Raw genomic sequence first — 17,629 nt, 5'->3', positions numbered from 1 at the left:
TAATGATATAATCCTTTTAGGGATATATGGATGGTGATAACTGTTAGTGTATAGTTATTGACACTAGCCTGCCACAGCGTGGAGCACTTTGGACAGACCATCTGACTTACACTCATTATTGACTTTGGTCTATGTTTTGTGTTTGTTTGTGTCTGTCTTTGTTCTCTCCTTACAGGTGCAGATAATATCCTAATTAGGATTGTGGGGACTGGGCATTTTTCCCTCCCTTACGTTTATCTTTTGCACTTTTTTCACTCATTTTTGTATTTTCACTTTCACGTCCTCTGGTCAGGGTGGACGATTAGAGAGTCCATACTGCCGGGGTTACACTAGTCCTGATGAATGTCTAGGTAAATTTATACCAATTAAAAGGCTGAAACATGTTGACTGACTACTGATTACTGAATTAAACCAATTCATTACTTTGGCTATAAATTCAGACACATAGCTTAAGTTTTAATTGTGCTATAGGGATCGACTAATAAAATATTTTTGAGATACCCTTAGTCACGTTTTACTTATATTTCTCACTGCACGCCTTATCACAAACCTGCTCCGCAGTCTCCTGGCGCACACCGAGGAGGCACTCCGAGGTGGGGCCCTATGATGAAGCATGACACTGACTAGGTCGGTGTGTGAGGGCCTTCCTATCCTCCCAAATCAGGCTGGTAATTTTGCTGTTTACATGGCTCTGTCACTGTGGCTCAAGACACACATGTAACCTCTCTTTTGTTGATTGCTTGATTAGAAAACCAACCAATGGTAAGTAATGGGCCTGCCTCAAGACCCTGTATGTTCTTGGTAGGCACGCATATTTTTTGCAACAGGTAACGCTGCCTAGAAGGCAAGACCTAATACAGATTTAGAAATGATATATTTTCATATATTTATCGGAGTCTAGAAACATGACCAGTTTTAGAATTGTGTGCATTTGCAATAACAAATAAATAGAAATATGTATTCATCAAGTAACAAACATACACAAAATAAGAACGAATAAACACAAATAATATTCTACTATTCTCGCGGAAAGTAAATCAAATTACAAATATATGTGGTTTTGTCCCCAACATCTTGACTGAATACCCATTAGCCGGTTGTTCTGTAGAAACACAAACTATTGTAATATGGCCGCGACGGCTGCACATACCAGGAAGCGAAAGGCTTGGTAGCCTTGAGAATGTTTTCTATGTCTATGACACTTTGCCAGCTCCAGGAAGTGCTGTCTTCAGACATTTCTACCGGTGAGGGGTCAGATACCTGACTATCAGGCGTCGACATTGCATAAGCAACACAGTTTCACGTCTTTCCGTTTTGTTCTTAGCTAAACTTTCGGAAAACACACACTTGTTTCTGAAATCGTTGTGCCATGTTTTTCACGTCGTTTATTCAGTGTGTTTATGGCTGGGACCTTTCGTAAAAGTTTATAGGTATGATATTGACTTTGTGTACAAGTGTGTTTTGGGGGCGGGGTTGGGTGTATTTAACCAACCACTACTTCTTACGCGAAGTGACGTCTGACTGGCATACGTCATATATGATCACTACAGGTGTCTGCGGGTGTAACCAGTCGCCGAGCTGAAACCTTCCTTACTATGTCCAAGGCTGCTGCTGAAAGTACAATTAATGTGCAAGTTAATCAAAAATGAGTATAAGTAATATGCAAGTTAATTACATTTAGCATAAGATAGGCTCCTGCTAAATGGGCAAAACTTTTTAGTGTTCATGATAAAATAAGTGCTTTTCTAAATATATGTTTGTTATACACAATTAGACTGCACCTAATGCAAACTTATTTTTTTAATAAGTTAGAAGAATGCACTTCAGAACTTAGATTACCTGTCAAAAAGATGGCCTTGTCCCTATACACTCCCAGTTTTTTTTTTTAACGGAGCTCATAACTTGACCCGAAGGTATCAGGGCGCTTTACACGAGAACCAGTTGCATTACATGAGGACACATTTCTTTTTTTTGTTAGACAAGGTGAGGTAAGTGATTTGCCCAGAATCACAGGATGTTGCGCGTCCTTCCTGAGAATCGAGCCCGGTTCCGCAGATTTGAGGTCCACCGCCCTCGCCACTAGGCCAAGTCCTCTCCCAAATGGCCGGCTATATTAAAATAACGACACTGGTTCCAATGCAGCCTTAAGAATGGCTGATTAACCAATTGCTTGCATTTACATTTCTTTCTAGGAGCAGGCGCCTGGGTGTGAAATCTTGTTTCTTCTTGCACTCTCTGCTTCTCTCCTGGCTTAAAGCTACAGCAGAACCCCCTCTCCTTCCTTTCAGCCAGAGACACCTGAAGGTCGACGTTAACCGCCCAGTTATTAAAAAAAATCTACTTAAAAACTAGACCTGTTTTTATTAAACTGAAAAACATTCCACATTGTTGTTCCCAGTGGACCCTGCCCACTTCAACCTCTGGTTATTTATGGACTGCTTTCCATAACCCCAATGACGCTTAAAGTTATTTCCGTATTGGTCTGTTTGGATTAAACATATATAGGGCTCCTAATTTTTTTATGGTATTTATTTTTGTAACATGTCCGCCTATATACATCCATATTTATTTTTTATCCACCTTATTGGTATTTATCCATAATTATTTTGTGTTTTGAGAATAAACTGAGCTTTAAATTGGTATGTTTCCACGTTTATTTTACGGATAAATAAATATACGCTTCTGCTTTTGTGCCTGTCGCGTTTTAGCAAATTAAACAGCCAAATACATCGAAACACTACACCCACAGGCAAATATCAGCATTATAATACAAATATATGTTAAGGAATGCCTGTATTTAGGGAAATCTCAACCTGTTTTTTAACTTCCCAGGCTGTCTATCTGTTCAGCTGTTGTCCAAGAAATCATAAAGATAGAATGGAAAGTCATCCACAATAAGTACAGTTTTCTGCTATTTTCTGCTTTTAAAAGTAAATACAAAGAGGAATCCCTTTGTTTTCTGGCTGAATTTATCTGTAAAAATAAGTAAAAACAGAAAACTGGGAGCCTTAATCATATAGTGCCTGCTACCGTAGATGAGGTCGTCAATTGCTCCAATTTGCTATGGATTCCTGGGTGTCTTGCAGAGTGCGTGGTTAAAAGGGTATTGTTTCTAGTTTAGCATATACACATTCTTCAGACTTTTCTGCCCAAGAGCACACTGCTTTTTGAAATTTGTAGTTTCACCTTCAGCATGTACTTTTGGTATTAAAGGTTGCACTTGGCAGCGTTGCTGTCAGAAAGAACAGGATCTGTGGACTGTGTCACCAACGACATTGGTCCACTTGGCATCTATGAAGCAAAATCATGGGATGAAGCATGTGGTGCTACGTTACAAGCCTGCTTATGTGTGAAATATCCATATTGGATGTGTGACTTTGATATTTCCATATTTTAAGTGTCACCCAGCAGAAGAGCGGCTCCTGGCAATAGTCTGCCATGCACCTGGGTTGATAATCAGTGTGTGCCAAGTAGAGGAATTCCTTCCAATGGTAGAAGGATTAGTCCACTAGTTCAATCAATCAGTCATTCAGGGGTTTGTATAGCGCAAGGGTCTCAAGGCGCTAGGGGGAAAGGGAGGGATGCTCTGTTGAGTGCTGGGGTCATCCGAAGAGCCAGGTCTTGAGGTCCGTCCTGGAGTGGAGCAGTGTACGGACTTCCCGCAGGTGAGGGGGAGGTCGTTCCAGGCCTTGGCTATGAGGTAGGAGAAGGACTTTCCTCCCGTTCTGGTTTTGTAGATGCGTGGCATGGTGGCCAGAGAGAGGTCAGTTCAAGATGTTAATACCAGCCCTATCATAATACATGTTATCTCTGTAAAATACGTCAGAAAATAAATTATGTAGTACATGGATCTAAAGTTCCCCTTGAATTTCAAATTCTCCAACTGGATTTAGACCATGCACTGAACTGCACCATATTGGATTTTGATAAAATGACTTAAATAACATATATTCATTATAAGTAAGACTTGGTGTGTGCGCCTACTTTTGAACTTTCAGTTCTGTAAGATAAAAAATAGTTGAGTCTCAAAAATGTTCTCCAATCACGAGTGAATACTGAGCAGCTTCTGCTTATCGCTGTGGTGTTCTGGAGTTGCTCTAAAGTGATTGTGTTCGATGAGTTGGCAAAAACCAAACAGCTTGAAAGCTGATTGCAGACTCCAGTTATTGTAATATTTTTGTCAATTGTCTACCATATCTAGGTGTGCTTAAAGTAATCCCTGACTGACAAGCAGTGCTTAATTAAAAAAAAATAAGTGCCAGGGCCCTCGTCAGGAGGCATCTGAAGCTTGCTCCACCCATTGCCCCTGCCAGCACTGCCAAGTACAGTACCAACACGACTACTAACCACTACACTCCTACAAGTGTGACAATTCAGACTATTCCAGGCCCCCAACGCTAAAAAAATAACCTGGGTGGTAGATATTAGTTGTTTTCATGTATATTAGACTAATAAACAGCTGCTATTGTGCTCACCTCCAAATTCCACAAACAGCCCTACCATGGTGCAAACTGATATAAGTGCCGGAATTGACAACTAAGTGCAGGTGCTGAGCACCAGAACCACGTACACAAATTAAGCACTGCTGATAAGTCATTTTCTTAAAGACTTGCTCTTGTACAAGACAACTATCTGTCAGCAGCTCCTAATGCACTGCCACTTTTACACTATCCTGTGTTTAACTTCTTTTTATCCACATTTCTCAATATTTTCTGTTATTTACTCTGAGTCATTCCTCGCCTTTTAGAAAAGTGCTGAGCCATTAGTATTAGTATTATTATTAGAATCATTATTTGTTTTATTACTCTTATTAAAATGGCATTTCTTTTTCATGTTTCTTCCTACTCCAAATATTGAAGTCCAAACAGATCTGAAAACCAAAAGGATAAACCATGAAAAAATATCCAGCAAACTAAGACTGTATGAAGGTCATGGAAAATTCAACAGGTGAGTGAAAAAGTGGGACCTAAGTATTGTTATGAATTAAGTTATAGATAAGATGCATTTCTACAAAGACCAGTTTCAAAGCCAGAGTCCACAGGTAGTACTTCTCCAGTCATATAGGTACCAAGGCTATTTCAGATTTCTTCATTGAACATATATCATTCCAAGTTATTCTTTAGCCTATCTTCCTACATTCCCCAATTTCTGTATTTCATTCCCTGCTTCATTGTGTTCTCCATCTTCATTTGTCTTATGCAGCGCTCCCTCCTGATCACAGTGTTTTTCGCATACCCCTGATTTTTGCTGTTTCCATTCCATCATTGGATGCTGTCCTCCTACCAGTCTATTATTGCCATCCCTGTGCTGTGTCGGTGTTAGGTGAAGTTTCCACTTCGAAAACGAAATCTCAGAACTGACCGTATCATGTACAGAGTATGACAAAGTTCAGAAAACTGATTTTCAGGCATATTTTACACTTTTTTGAAGAACGTTCACCAATAACTGACTGCGGGTGAGGCTAAAGCCCACGTAGAAGATTAAAGGGAGGCTTAAAGCCATCGACATGTGGCCTCTTGGGTCTGAAGCCCATAAGTCTTAAAATGAGGCCTAATTCCAACTTGAACTGGGACTGTAGCTTTGTTTGCCCTAAGTTGGCAGCGTATGCCCAGACGTGGGTCCCTTGCTCATTTGCCACTGGATCCAAGCTAGCCTGGCTGATGAAGGGTGTTATCCAGAAACCGGTCCCAGGATGTGTGTTTCCGGTTCAGGGAAGACCTGGCTTGGCAGTTCGGGCTGGACTGTTCCCATGAGGCAGAGGGTCAAGACTGATTTGCATATAGCTGGGTCTCAAGTGAGGTGGCGAAGTGAGCTAAAGAACAATGATGTATTCAACGCAGATCTGTGACTGTGGGTGAGTGTCTGAAAAGTTTCAGCACTCCGTGTTTGCTAAGCCCCAGTTACTTACCGCGTGGAGGGCTAATGATAGCCAGGCACTTGAACACAGGTTTCTCTAAACAACGATCCACCCCACATCTTTATTTTTTTTTAAACCTGCTTGTTCTGTTGTGTTGCCATAATAACTGATTTTGACTCATCTCCTTTTCTTGGTGTGCAAGTAGGCCATCGACCATTACATAATTTTCAGAGCGATAATATTGAACATGTATGATTGTTTCAGGAAGATTGCACAGCATAGAATTTAATTAGTTTATTTTTGACCACATTACCGGCCGATATGTTTTAATCAGTTGGAAAAACCTAAAATGGGAATACTGCTGGATAACATTTTAGTATCTGGACGGGGCGTATTGTAGGCGTTGCTTCCAAATTGCGAATCCATATCAAATGGATCAATGATTTGAGACCAAAATCTGAGTGCTGAGCATTAATATCTTACCAGCACCTCAAAGGAGGTGGTAATGCATTCGCTATAGTGAAGAGGCTATCTTGGTGGAATATATCTATAGCAAAATGTGCAGAAAGATATATTTCCCTGGGGTGGGGACGTGGTAGGAGTGGTCCCTCACTGATGAAACCCAATACACTTAATGTGTTTCCTTAGACTGTTTTTAACTCCAGCATCTTTCATCTAACCGCATCCTTGGATATCAAGTTGGCTGCTTAAAAACTCGATTTGAGTACCTTTATACAGTCAGACGTAATCCATATTTTTTGTAAGGGGGCCTGGATGCTGCCAAGACGACTTACACAACCCTACGACTCTCCAGTAGGTCCCCTTGGCCTTAGAGGTCTGTGTTGAACTGATTGTACCACTTAGTATAAGCAAACTGTCAACATGTTTGGGGTTAATTTTATGATCTATTCTTGACGGGGCTAGGTACTTCTATTTTATTTGGGTGGTTTATATTTTAAGTCACAATATACTTGTCTATTGTTGAAGTCTCTTTCTTTTTCATAAAGTACTGATTGGTACAAAGCATATAACTGAGAAATAAGGTTTATGATTGTTATTGATTAATATTGACTCTAATGGGCTGTGAAGTACTTCTTGGATTGGTCAAAGTTGTAAGTTGCGAAAGAGACGCATGACCATTGTACTGCATTGATATCTAATAAGTCTTCAATACTCATATTTACTTCGAGCGAGTAGCATGAATTAAATATACTGGCCTTTTGTATTTTGTGATCAGGGTTTGTAACTGTGAAAACGGAATCTGAAGAACCGCTTACCTGCATGTCCAGTTTGGACTTTCAGGAAACGGAGAGAAAGGATTACTCCATAGGTAAGAAAGAAGATTTTATATCACATTTATAACGCTACGCGTTGTTGCCAGGAACAGTATCCGCATTAATCTGATACACCCTAGCACAGCTTTGTCCTGTAGCTGATTCTGCCAGTTTAACAAAGGGAGAAGGCTCTACCAGACAGGGCCTAGCTCTTAAAATTCAGAAACTAAAAACTAAGCAATTGACCGCTAGGGGAAACTCAAAGATTATACGTCTGTGGTAACAGCTGGGAAAGACTATTAACATAAATACCTGCCTTATTGACCAGAAGGCACAAACAAAAGAATGGGAATACCATTAGTCCAAAGGTTTGGCACTAAAAGCTAAGAGACTCTGGCTTTACAGTGCCAAACATGAGTACGGAGACACAAGTAGCTCAAAATAGAACACTGAAATCTTATATTATAAGCAAACAGAGGCATAGGTACCCCATAGCCCTGAACATGCGGAAGCGAGATGCCTATTGGTTTTCACTTGCTGCAAAGCAAGACCATAATACATTGAGAACAGGTACTTTTGTTTGCAAAGATACTCGTAATAACAATGTAGAGTGACCACATGTAAGATATTGTCGTATTGGGTCGCCACAAGCAAAACTTGAAATTGTAGAAATGATGGCTATAATCATTTTTTAAGACGCTAATTCGGCCTCAGTGTGAACTCCCTCTCCTGTACCAATGACAGCCAGTTATTGCTAACGGGGAACCATCCGTCCTTCTATGGTATCAACAGGTTGTGAGAGTACTTCTTCGCCATCCAGAACATGATTGCGTAGCAGTTCTCAAACCTGAAACCAATACCACTCAGATCTTAATTATCAAGAAAGATTTCTCAGTCTCAGTTCAGGATGCTATATCAGAGAGACCAATGAAACAATTTGTAACTACATTATAAAGAAGTAGCTCCAGCAGGCTTCTGATAATCCATGGACACCTCAGGTGCGTTTTGAGAGAGCTGAGCGATGGTGTGCACAAGGTACATTACTGATGACAATACATGCAAATTGGAGAGCCAGGTTTAAAGGTTAGGGCTGTTATTAAGGTTACCAAGTAAGAAACCTTTCAAGACTCAAAAGCAGTTAATTCCAGGAATAACCTCCATGGGCCGTCGTTACTAGTCATCTGAAGTTGTGTCCTTAGGGATACCTCTTCAGCCCATTCTGGGTACGCGGGCATTCTCAGGTCCATATTTTATTTTCATTTAAGGCGCTTTAAATCATAGTACACAGTTGCAAGGTTGGAGATACACCTGGAATTGTTAATTCCGAGCAACTTGTTATGGGGTCCTTTGCGAAGTGGGTAAGTTAAAGCCAGTCTTCAAACAGAACCTTGATAATGTGGTAGTGAAAAACTCCATCACAGTAGAGGGTGTGAGAGGCAGAGTGATGAGGCTCAAAAAACTCAATTTTATGTATCATTCTAACTGGCTCCTAGAAAGTTAGTTCAATGTTTGCTACTGACATGAGAATGCAGTCTGCAAATAACAGGTTCAAATTCTAGCAGACTGAATCTCTGTTTCATCCATTGGGTCAATGCATGCAGTTGCTTTGATTTATGTGGAGAAGTGTGGCTCAGGGGTTAGAGGCGGCAGACTCGGAAGCTGAGATCGGCCCTGGACCAGGGTTCAATTCCCCGCCTCGGCGGGTCTTGGGCTAAAAATTCCACGGACTCGATAATTCTCGCTCCGGTGCCTTCTCGACTCACGGGTTCACACTCTGCGACTCTGGGCAATAGCTTGCTTAATCTCCACAACGGCCCCTCGCGGCGGGATGCCTGGCTTTCACCTTGTGGATACCCTGCCTGGGGTTATCTCACAGGAGAATACCAGGACGGGTTCCCTAAGCAAGTGCCGGGAAACCCACTGCGGGTAGCTGTGCGCTATATAAGCTCAAATACATTTACATTTACATGTCATGGCTACAGCTGTAATTGGAAGCATCCAAATATATTGTGGTAGCACACCATATTTGAAAAATAGGCCAACGTGAACCTGGCTCTAATAATTTTTATATACACATATCACTGTTTATCAGTTATTTGTGGAAGACTGAGCGGTTGACTCAACCTTCTAGATTACATAGATTTTCTGCCAGCCCAGCAGACAAAGTAACCCACTTGGCTATTTTACTAGCTGCTGTGATTAACAGGTATGTTGATCATATATTGTAAATGAAATATTCTTGCTAAATTGTTCCTGATTACAGAACCGCATGAAGGTGAAACAGTGAAAATGGTTGAAATAATTTCTGACTGGCTGCTATCCATCTTGTACTGACCTTGTACTCCCACAAATATATTTGCTGAATTTCTCAGCATTATGATCTGAACATTGTATGTACCCTGTTATTCCCCAAATGTTTCACCTCCTTCTACTCCTACTTATGGTATTTTTTTTCTTTGACTATTTCATACTGGTATACAACATGTTATCCCTGTAAAGCGCTCGGATACCCTAACGGGTCACGTTCGCGCTCCATAAAACACTAAATAAAGAAGGCATATACCTTTTTTAACCAATGAATAGTGTTAGATAATGTGTACTTTTTGTTCCAGGGTGTGACACTCTGAAGAATGAATTGATATCTGAGGATGAAAAGGAACAGCACGGGGGCCACAAGAGGAATCTTGAGGAGAATGGAAGAGTGGAAAATTCCACAGGTGACCAAGAAACTGATAAAAGCTCGATTCTAAACAGCAAGGAGTTAATCAGAATGTAACAAACATAAACTGCCCTGCCCGACATATTTCAATACGCCCAACTCTAGGTGGCAGCATCTTAAGAATAATAGCAAGGATATGTTAGAAGATGTTGTTGCAACGCTGACAGCTACAAAACACTACCATTGCAATGCACAACATTAACAGATGGGAGACCCTGACAACCAAGCCACCAACAAGCGAGAGGTCTAAGTACCACATATTTCAGTGAAGCTAAATAAATTTTAAAGCATTGGTGTGAGAGGCTGGCCTGGTATATGATGTACACTTATGTAAGTGGACACCCTGCACCAGTCCAGATAACCCTTATGGGATATAGGAGGTTTTAGACAAACATAGAGCGCTCTCTAAGTGGTAGCTGTGGAGAGCAGCCTTTAGGCTTAGTCCAGAAGGAGTGTAAAGCAGCTTGTACCAGAATGCAATCTTATAGGTGTAGATTAAACGAAAAGGAACCACACAAGGTATTTATAAAATATGAATTTATTATATAATACTAACACGTTTAAATATATCCTACCTGGAGATATGCATAGTGCACACAATACTTTTGCATACAAATCATGTAAATAGCACAGAATACACAGTGAACCCCAGGGGGGGACCAAACCATATATTAAGAAGTTGGTATAAGAACCACAACACATATCAAACAATGTCCAGAGGACGTAAAAGGGCCGGGCCCCCAAAGAACCACCTAAGGTGAGTGACTAGGAACCCCACGGAGATCGTGTGCAGTGTAGAACACGACTGCGTTCTCTGTGCAGATCCACGTGTCCGGTGGAATCCGGATGTGGATTCTCGTTGAGAGGTACTTGCAAGCAGAGGGGACAGAGTCCATGTCACTCAGGAGTGACCCGGAGACCTGAAGACGAATGCCCACCTATGTTGGGTGTTGCAGGAGCCTTGCATGAGCTATCCCATGTTGGATTTCGTGAGTTGAGGGATCGGTGTCCATCGAAAGCACCAACAAGCCTTGGCAACTGGAACTCATGTGGAAGTTTAAGAAGATGCAATCTTGGGACCAGCAAGGTGCACGGAACTCACCACAAGCAGAGGATTCTGGGCAGGCCCGAGCAACAGGGGAGCCCAAAAGAAACAAAAGAGAACCTCAAATGGTCCCACAGGCCAGAGGCACTGGAGTCGCGAGAGGACCTCAAGCAAACTCACCAAGAGATGCAGGCCACGATGCAAGCAATGCGGTGTGGATGAAGATTCTGGTCACTGGAGATGCTCGAGTTTGGGGCTACCTGGAGCCCGAAGTTCTTTGTGGAATGAAGCCAACAAGCCTTTGCAACAGCAAGTCAACACCGTGCACAGGGGTTCGGTTCCTGTGGCTCCCACAAGGGATACTGGTCTCAAACTTGGTGAGAGGACAGGGCAGGCCTCGAGTGCTGTGGAGTACCACCACCTGTGTCGTTGAACCTTTCAGAGTCTGTAGGAGCTCAGGATCAGCAGACCGGTCAGCTTAGTTGCAGTCCCTGCAGATGCAGGGAAGTGACTCCTTCACTTCAAGGGAGATTCCTTCAGGTGTCTTTGATGCTCAGACAGGATTGAGTGTATTGGGACCGGGTGGGTGCGCTTGCTAGCGCCACTCAGTCATCATTAGGGTTACATTTGATGCCTCCTTGCATAGTCCAGTTCAAACCTTTGGCTCCCGCTCTGGCGCGAAACTGGACAAAGGACATGGGAGTAACCTCCCCCCTGTCCAGACCCTCCCCTGGGAGAGAACCCCGAATCGTCCCAACCCTTTCCTTATGGTACTTAAGGGCTTACCTGGGTGTAGGTCCCTAGATTTGTCGTCAGGCACAATTCAATTCAGACAGCACTTCAACTTCTGGACAGTCTGGACTTTGTTTGGGTTCCACTTCGTCCCCCTTTTAGTCTGCTGCATTGCCTGTGCACCATACAGAAACATATATCTTTCATAAGTGGTGCTAGCACCAGCTTACACAGGCTGCAATTGCAGGCCTGTAGTTAAAGTTGGAATGGTCTCCCATGGCCTGCAATCCCTACTCCTTTAGCTAAAGCCTTTCTGGGCATCAATCATTGTGCCCTCTAACCAGCCATGGATGGGTGGCAGAAGGATTTTATTAAACATCCTACTGGTGGCACCCTCTATAGAGAGTATCCCATATTTTGAAGACTCTTGTTTATTTCTTACCTAAAAAAAATTCTAATGCTAAAAGAATTGTAATTGCACTCTGTAAACCATGTTTTTGCAAACCGGCTATCTAGTTTGATTAATGGTTGGTGGTGTGGTCTTTTTTTGCAAAGTATGAAGGCATTTTGATGAGGTGTTGTCCAATGTATTGCTTGGAACTTAAATACATTCTTAACCAACACTCTTTGAAACCCTTAATAAGACTTGAGAAATCAGAAACAAAGGTTTAAAGTTTTACAGTAATCAGTCTGCTTCACGTTGTACATATCGACTAAAGGAGAGTCTTAAAGGTCATTGATATGGAGCAGTTTTGCTTTTAAGATATGCATTAGGATGTTGTTATTAAATATTTTATAAAGATGACATGAATGCTTAGCTCCACCACCCTTTTTCCAAATTACACAAAAATACAGGCATGCATCCCTTGATTCCTTAATGTAATACTCCTAAGTCTGGCAACCAGCACAAACCTTCGAAATGTTTATTTTCCATGTGAGTATATTTTAAAAAATGTTGTCACTAAGGGTTATAATATCTTCTCTAACAACAAGAAACAAGGAGCTTGTCAAATACTTTTAGTTCCAGCAGTTTAAAACGTCTTCCCTGAATCCAGAATTTAAGAAAACTGTGAGACAAATGGTTGTACTGTACCACCTTTGTGATTGCAGTCTGGTGGTTTGTTTTATTTGGGTCCATAGGTATGTTTGAACAGGCTGTTCTTGAGTAGTTTCTTGGGAAGGAGATAGCTGTATTGGTCTGTCAGGTCAGGGTTTAGGACTCTCGGGAACAAATGTTGATTTTGATGTTTGGCACCGCCCTGTTTGCTGTGTAGATTGTTAATGTTTTTTGCTCCATCTGACTTTTCTGCTAGGAAACCATTCAGGCGTTGGTGTGTGTGGTTATTCTGGCCCTTCGGTCCTGAAAGCATTATGAATGGCGTGACTTCTTCAAACTCTAATTCTCACTATTTAACTTACAGCAACATTTTGTGGGCTTTTGATACTTCAAGTTTAAGTTGCCTGGTTTTACTCTTTGCAGATTACAGATCTTTTTATTTTTGGACATGTTAAGATCAATCATGTTAAACAGTGTTATAATTAACCAATCTGAGACTAGCTGGCCATATGGCCTTTCAGTTGAGTTGATGCTTTTTGTACTACCTACCTTGTGAATTCTAGTATAATCCTGTTAGCTTTCTTTGAATATGACCCTAATTTCCAACTTGAATGTAACTTATCCTGTTATTTTCAAAACATTTGATGTATTATATATGGTACTTTTGCAGGTGAATTTTAGGACATTTGCCTCAGTTGTGTTCATGGAGGAGTACTTGGGCACATTCTAAAATTTGAATTTCAAACTAATGTGTTTATATTTATGATTTTCTTTAGTGTAAGCCAGCAAAAATCATTGCTCTTTACAATCAAAATATCTTTAAACATTGATATTGGGAAGGTGACGTCGAAGGTCGCACTAATAGTTGTCGATTTCAGCTCACATTTAGTTTTTCTTTTTATTCCAACAGGAGATGGTTCTTTTGGTGAACATCGAAGGAGAAATGAAGAATGTCTTATGAAAGAAATTGCCAGGAACACAGACATACAGTATCTAATGAAGACAGAAACCAGCATTGAATGGGCACTGATCCAAACAGAGAATGGAAACTCTGTCTCAGCTGCACTAAGAAAGTCCATTTCCAGTGTGAGGGGTGTCTGCAAACCCACAAGCTTGACTGAGCGGCAGAATTCTTACTCTTCATTAAATACGCACCAAAGAAAACACACACCAGAGAAACCTTACACGTGTACTCAGTGTGCGAAAAGTTTCACTCGACTGCCAACTCTCATCTACCATCAAAGGGAGCACACAGGAGACAAGCCATTCACCTGCAGTGAATGTGGTAAGAGGTACAATCACAATTATGAGTTGATTACGCATCAGCGCCTGCACACAGGTGTAAAGCCATTTACTTGTTCAGAATGTGGAAAAGGTTTTAGTCGGAAGTCAGCATTAGTTAACCATCAGAGACTGCATGCCCAGGAAACCATGTACACGTGTGAGGAATGTGGAAAAAGTTATAGCCAGAAGTCTAATTTGCTTATACACCAAAGAAAGCACACTGGAGAGAAACCATATTCATGTAGTGAATGTGGAAAGAGTTTTAGGGGCTCCACCACCTTGAAGGTACATCAGCAAATTCACACAGAAAATAAACTGTATACGTGCATGGAATGTGGCAGGAGCTACAGCCAGAAATCAAACTTTATCATGCATCAGCGGATACATGCAGATGAAAAGCCATATACATGTGATGAATGTGGAAGGAACTTTAAGTGGTCGTCATCCTTAAAAATACATAAGAAGATACACACAGGTGAGAAACCATTTGCATGTGAGGAATGTAGAAACACTTTCCGTTTGGCATCCATATTGCATGAACATCAGAAAATTCACTCTGGTGAAAAACCGTATGTCTGTGATGAATGTGGGAAGGGTTTCAGACAGTTATCAAAACTGAATGGTCACAAGCAAATTCACACTGGGAAGAAACTGCATAAGTGTAGTAAATGTGGAAAGGGTTTTAGTCAAAAAGCAGGATTGACCACACATTTAAGAACACACACTGGGACTAAGCCCTATGCCTGTGATGAATGTGGAAGATGTTTTCAGCAGGCCTCCTACTTAATTTCCCATCAGATAAGGCACACAGGTGAGAAACCATTTATATGCATCGAATGTGGGAAAGGTTTCTGCAAGTCCGCCTATTTGGCCAGACATCAGCGAATACACACTGGTGAAAAGCCGTTCAAATGTGGTGAATGTGAAAAGACGTTTAGCAGTCCATCAAACCGGTTGCAACATCAACGAGTGCACACTGGCGAGAAACCCTACCAGTGTAGTGAATGTGGGAAACGTTTCAGTTATTCAACAAACTTGCTGTATCATCAGAGTGTGCACACAGGAGTGAAACCATATCCATGTAAGGATTGCGGCAAGAGTTTCAGTCAGCCATCTAACTTGGCCACTCATCAGCGGATTCACAAAAATGAGAAACCCTACCCGTGCTCTGAATGTGGTAGGTGCTTCTCTCAGGCTTCCAATATGATGAAGCACCTCCAGAGACACAAAAGAAAACTTACTTAGGAGCTGTGCCAGAAACCTGGCCTATGGTTGTTTCTATAACTTTAGGAATATTTAACATTCGCTCATAACTTCTATTCAGGTTGTTGGTGGTTAATTTTTGGATCCATGAGTTAATTAATATTATTGATTATATATTGTTGAAGCACTTAACCCCCTGACTTCAGTTATCTAGACATGTGGTTACATTCTTAATGGAGAGAGGAGGCTGAAAGGCTCAACCTACTGCTGGTATTTGATCATGCACACAGTTTTTGCTAGAAGAATAGTTAATCTGCAAATTTATCTCTGGATAGTACTTTTGTAAAATTTCCAGAAGCACTACCCATGGGGAAATTATTTAAGGCAAATATGTGATGTATTAAACAATAGAAGACTTAAGAAGGTAGGTTTAAACACCTAGCTGGAGAAAGATGAACGTTCACCTTAAAAACAAAATGTCCTTAAATCACAAAGATTACTTTAGTTTGAGCCAAAAAATTTAACTGCACAAAATAATTCCAATTCATGAACAAGAAGATCTGTCAGATAAGCATGTGTAACTTACAATGCTTTGCCTTAATTCGGGGTGCCATTTGGTTATACGTGGGTGTGTTGTGTGTAGTAGATGGAAAATCCATTTGGAATGCTAATGAGTTTTATTCCAGAAAAGCAAATCTTGCTCCAATGGGCCAGTTTCAAACGTGAGACTCGTTTGCTCCAATGGGCCAGTTTCAAATGTGAGATTCATAGAGGCATGGCTATCCATGTAGTGTGAGCTAAGATCTTGTACTCTTTGCATTCAGATCTAAGAAATCACTGCACTGCACAGACTTTATTTAACCAATACATTATCGTTTGTCATAAACTCTGCATCACTTGTAACTCTGATCTGTGTGCAAACGGGAGTTTGCGCATCGATCAGAAAACTACATGGGCGCTTATAACAAGTGTGGTAGTGACAAACAGAAATTAAATAATAATAAATAAATATATATATGTATAGAACATTCCTCAAAATATTTTGTTGTGGAACAAATCTGAAGCAAATGATCTGGTCATATTTGTCCCGGTTTTGAGGCTGGAGTAATTGATTGGATTGGAGCATATTTAGATTTTTTGTTTTTTACAATAACAGACCAGCAGTTCCCCCACTGTTACTTTGTGGTTTTATAACTAGGCGACAAATTTGCCATGAGCAAGTTTGGCGTTTTAGACACAATGCTGCTTCACTCCGTAATTTACATATTTGTTTTGTGAGTCACTGGTATTTTCATGAATATTTTCTTCTGTTGTAAATGTGAATCGCCTCCCATTGTATAACCAGTCATAAATGTGCTAAGCATATTTCACATATGGAATCAATTTCTCTGTGATTCTTGCCCCCAAGTGCCTAACTATTTGCCATTGTTAACAAGAATCACTGATTATCAATGTCCAATTGAAAAGGAAGACCCAGTCTCAAATGTGCACATGTTGTTATTAGCACATATTGTGCCATTAGCCTTTAGTTATGTTTTATTAAGTGTATTAACAAATCAAAAATAGAAGTTTCAATAATTTTCTCAGAGTTTTCCAGCATAATGCATGGCCTGCCCACTCTGCCACTTATGCATTGCTGATACTCAGTTCATCATAAAATATGTGTTTTCCTAACTCTTAAAAGATAGGATTTCCAATGCAACCAGTAGTTCTCTCTTTTTTACCAAATGTTCTCCTGCAAAAGTATTCCCTTTCAAATGAGGCTGCTTATAAAATTACTTAGGGATGATACTTTGTTTTTAAAATGTTTATACATGCTGGGCTAACTACAGTGAACAGTGATTCACAAAAGTTTATTTTAGCTCATTTATAAGAAAACATTTTGGTCTTTCAGTTGCACGAATCAATAGATTTATTCACCTGTCATTTAAGTTAAACTGCTCCATGACTCCATAGAACGTAGGCGTTTTACATTTTTCAACAATTTTTGTTACCTAAATCGTTTGGTGTCAACAATTGGCTCATAATCAGTTGGATGTGACATTAATGAAAAAATCATATCTACACAAAATAATACCCGAACCGAAAGATCTTCAATTAAATGTTTTTTTTTAGCACTTGGCATCTGGCCCTCTGAACTGGTCTGGGATGCTGGCAGAATAATCTAGAGTGCCACCACGCCACACCTGTGCTTGGGTAAAAATGCACAGTCTGACTGGTGTAACTCTATTTTCTAGTACAGTTGTGGAAAAAGGAAAGTACCGTTCTCTGAATCTAGAGAAATAAGAAATAAATGTGTTTGTTCCCACTAATTTACATTCGGAATTTGGACTAATATGCAATCTTCAATTTTATTTCCCTTTCGTGTGCAGGGAAGAACCTAAATACCTGTTCGAAATGCAAGGGAAAAGGTGCTGTTACACTTGTACTTTGCACAAATACTTTTATATTTCCAGTC

General features: G+C 40.7%; 1 protein-coding gene across 1 annotated transcript; it reads left to right on the top strand.

Annotated features, from left to right (window-relative positions):
• The first annotated feature begins 4,859 nt into the window (after window positions 1-4,859).
• Window positions 4,860-16,147, top strand: LOC147673406 (uncharacterized). Its single transcript, XM_086947266.1, has 4 exons — window positions 4,860-4,947; window positions 7,095-7,187; window positions 9,744-9,848; window positions 13,595-16,147. The coding sequence occupies exons 1-4, from the start codon at window positions 4,923-4,925 to the stop codon at window positions 15,211-15,213; spliced, it is 1,842 nt and encodes a 613-aa protein (XP_086803392.1). The 5' UTR covers window positions 4,860-4,922; the 3' UTR covers window positions 15,214-16,147.
• Window positions 16,148-17,629: the final 1,482 nt, after the last annotated feature.

This window comes from Lissotriton vulgaris, chromosome 12 (genome assembly GCF_964263255.1).
Source record: "Lissotriton vulgaris chromosome 12, aLisVul1.2, whole genome shotgun sequence".
NCBI classification, from domain to species: Eukaryota; Metazoa; Chordata; class Amphibia; order Caudata; family Salamandridae; genus Lissotriton; species Lissotriton vulgaris.
This window is presented reverse-complemented; position numbering and strand designations above follow the sequence as displayed.

Coding starts and splice junctions, on each gene's coding strand:
- LOC147673406 (XM_086947266.1), top strand. CDS start 4,923: ATGAAGGTCATGGAAAATTCAACAG. Junction 7,188..9,743: donor GAGAAAGGATTACTCCATAG/GTAAGAAAGAAG, acceptor TTTTTGTTCCAG/GGTGTGACACTCTGAAGAAT. Junction 9,849..13,594: donor AAGAGTGGAAAATTCCACAG/GTGACCAAGAAA, acceptor TTATTCCAACAG/GAGATGGTTCTTTTGGTGAA.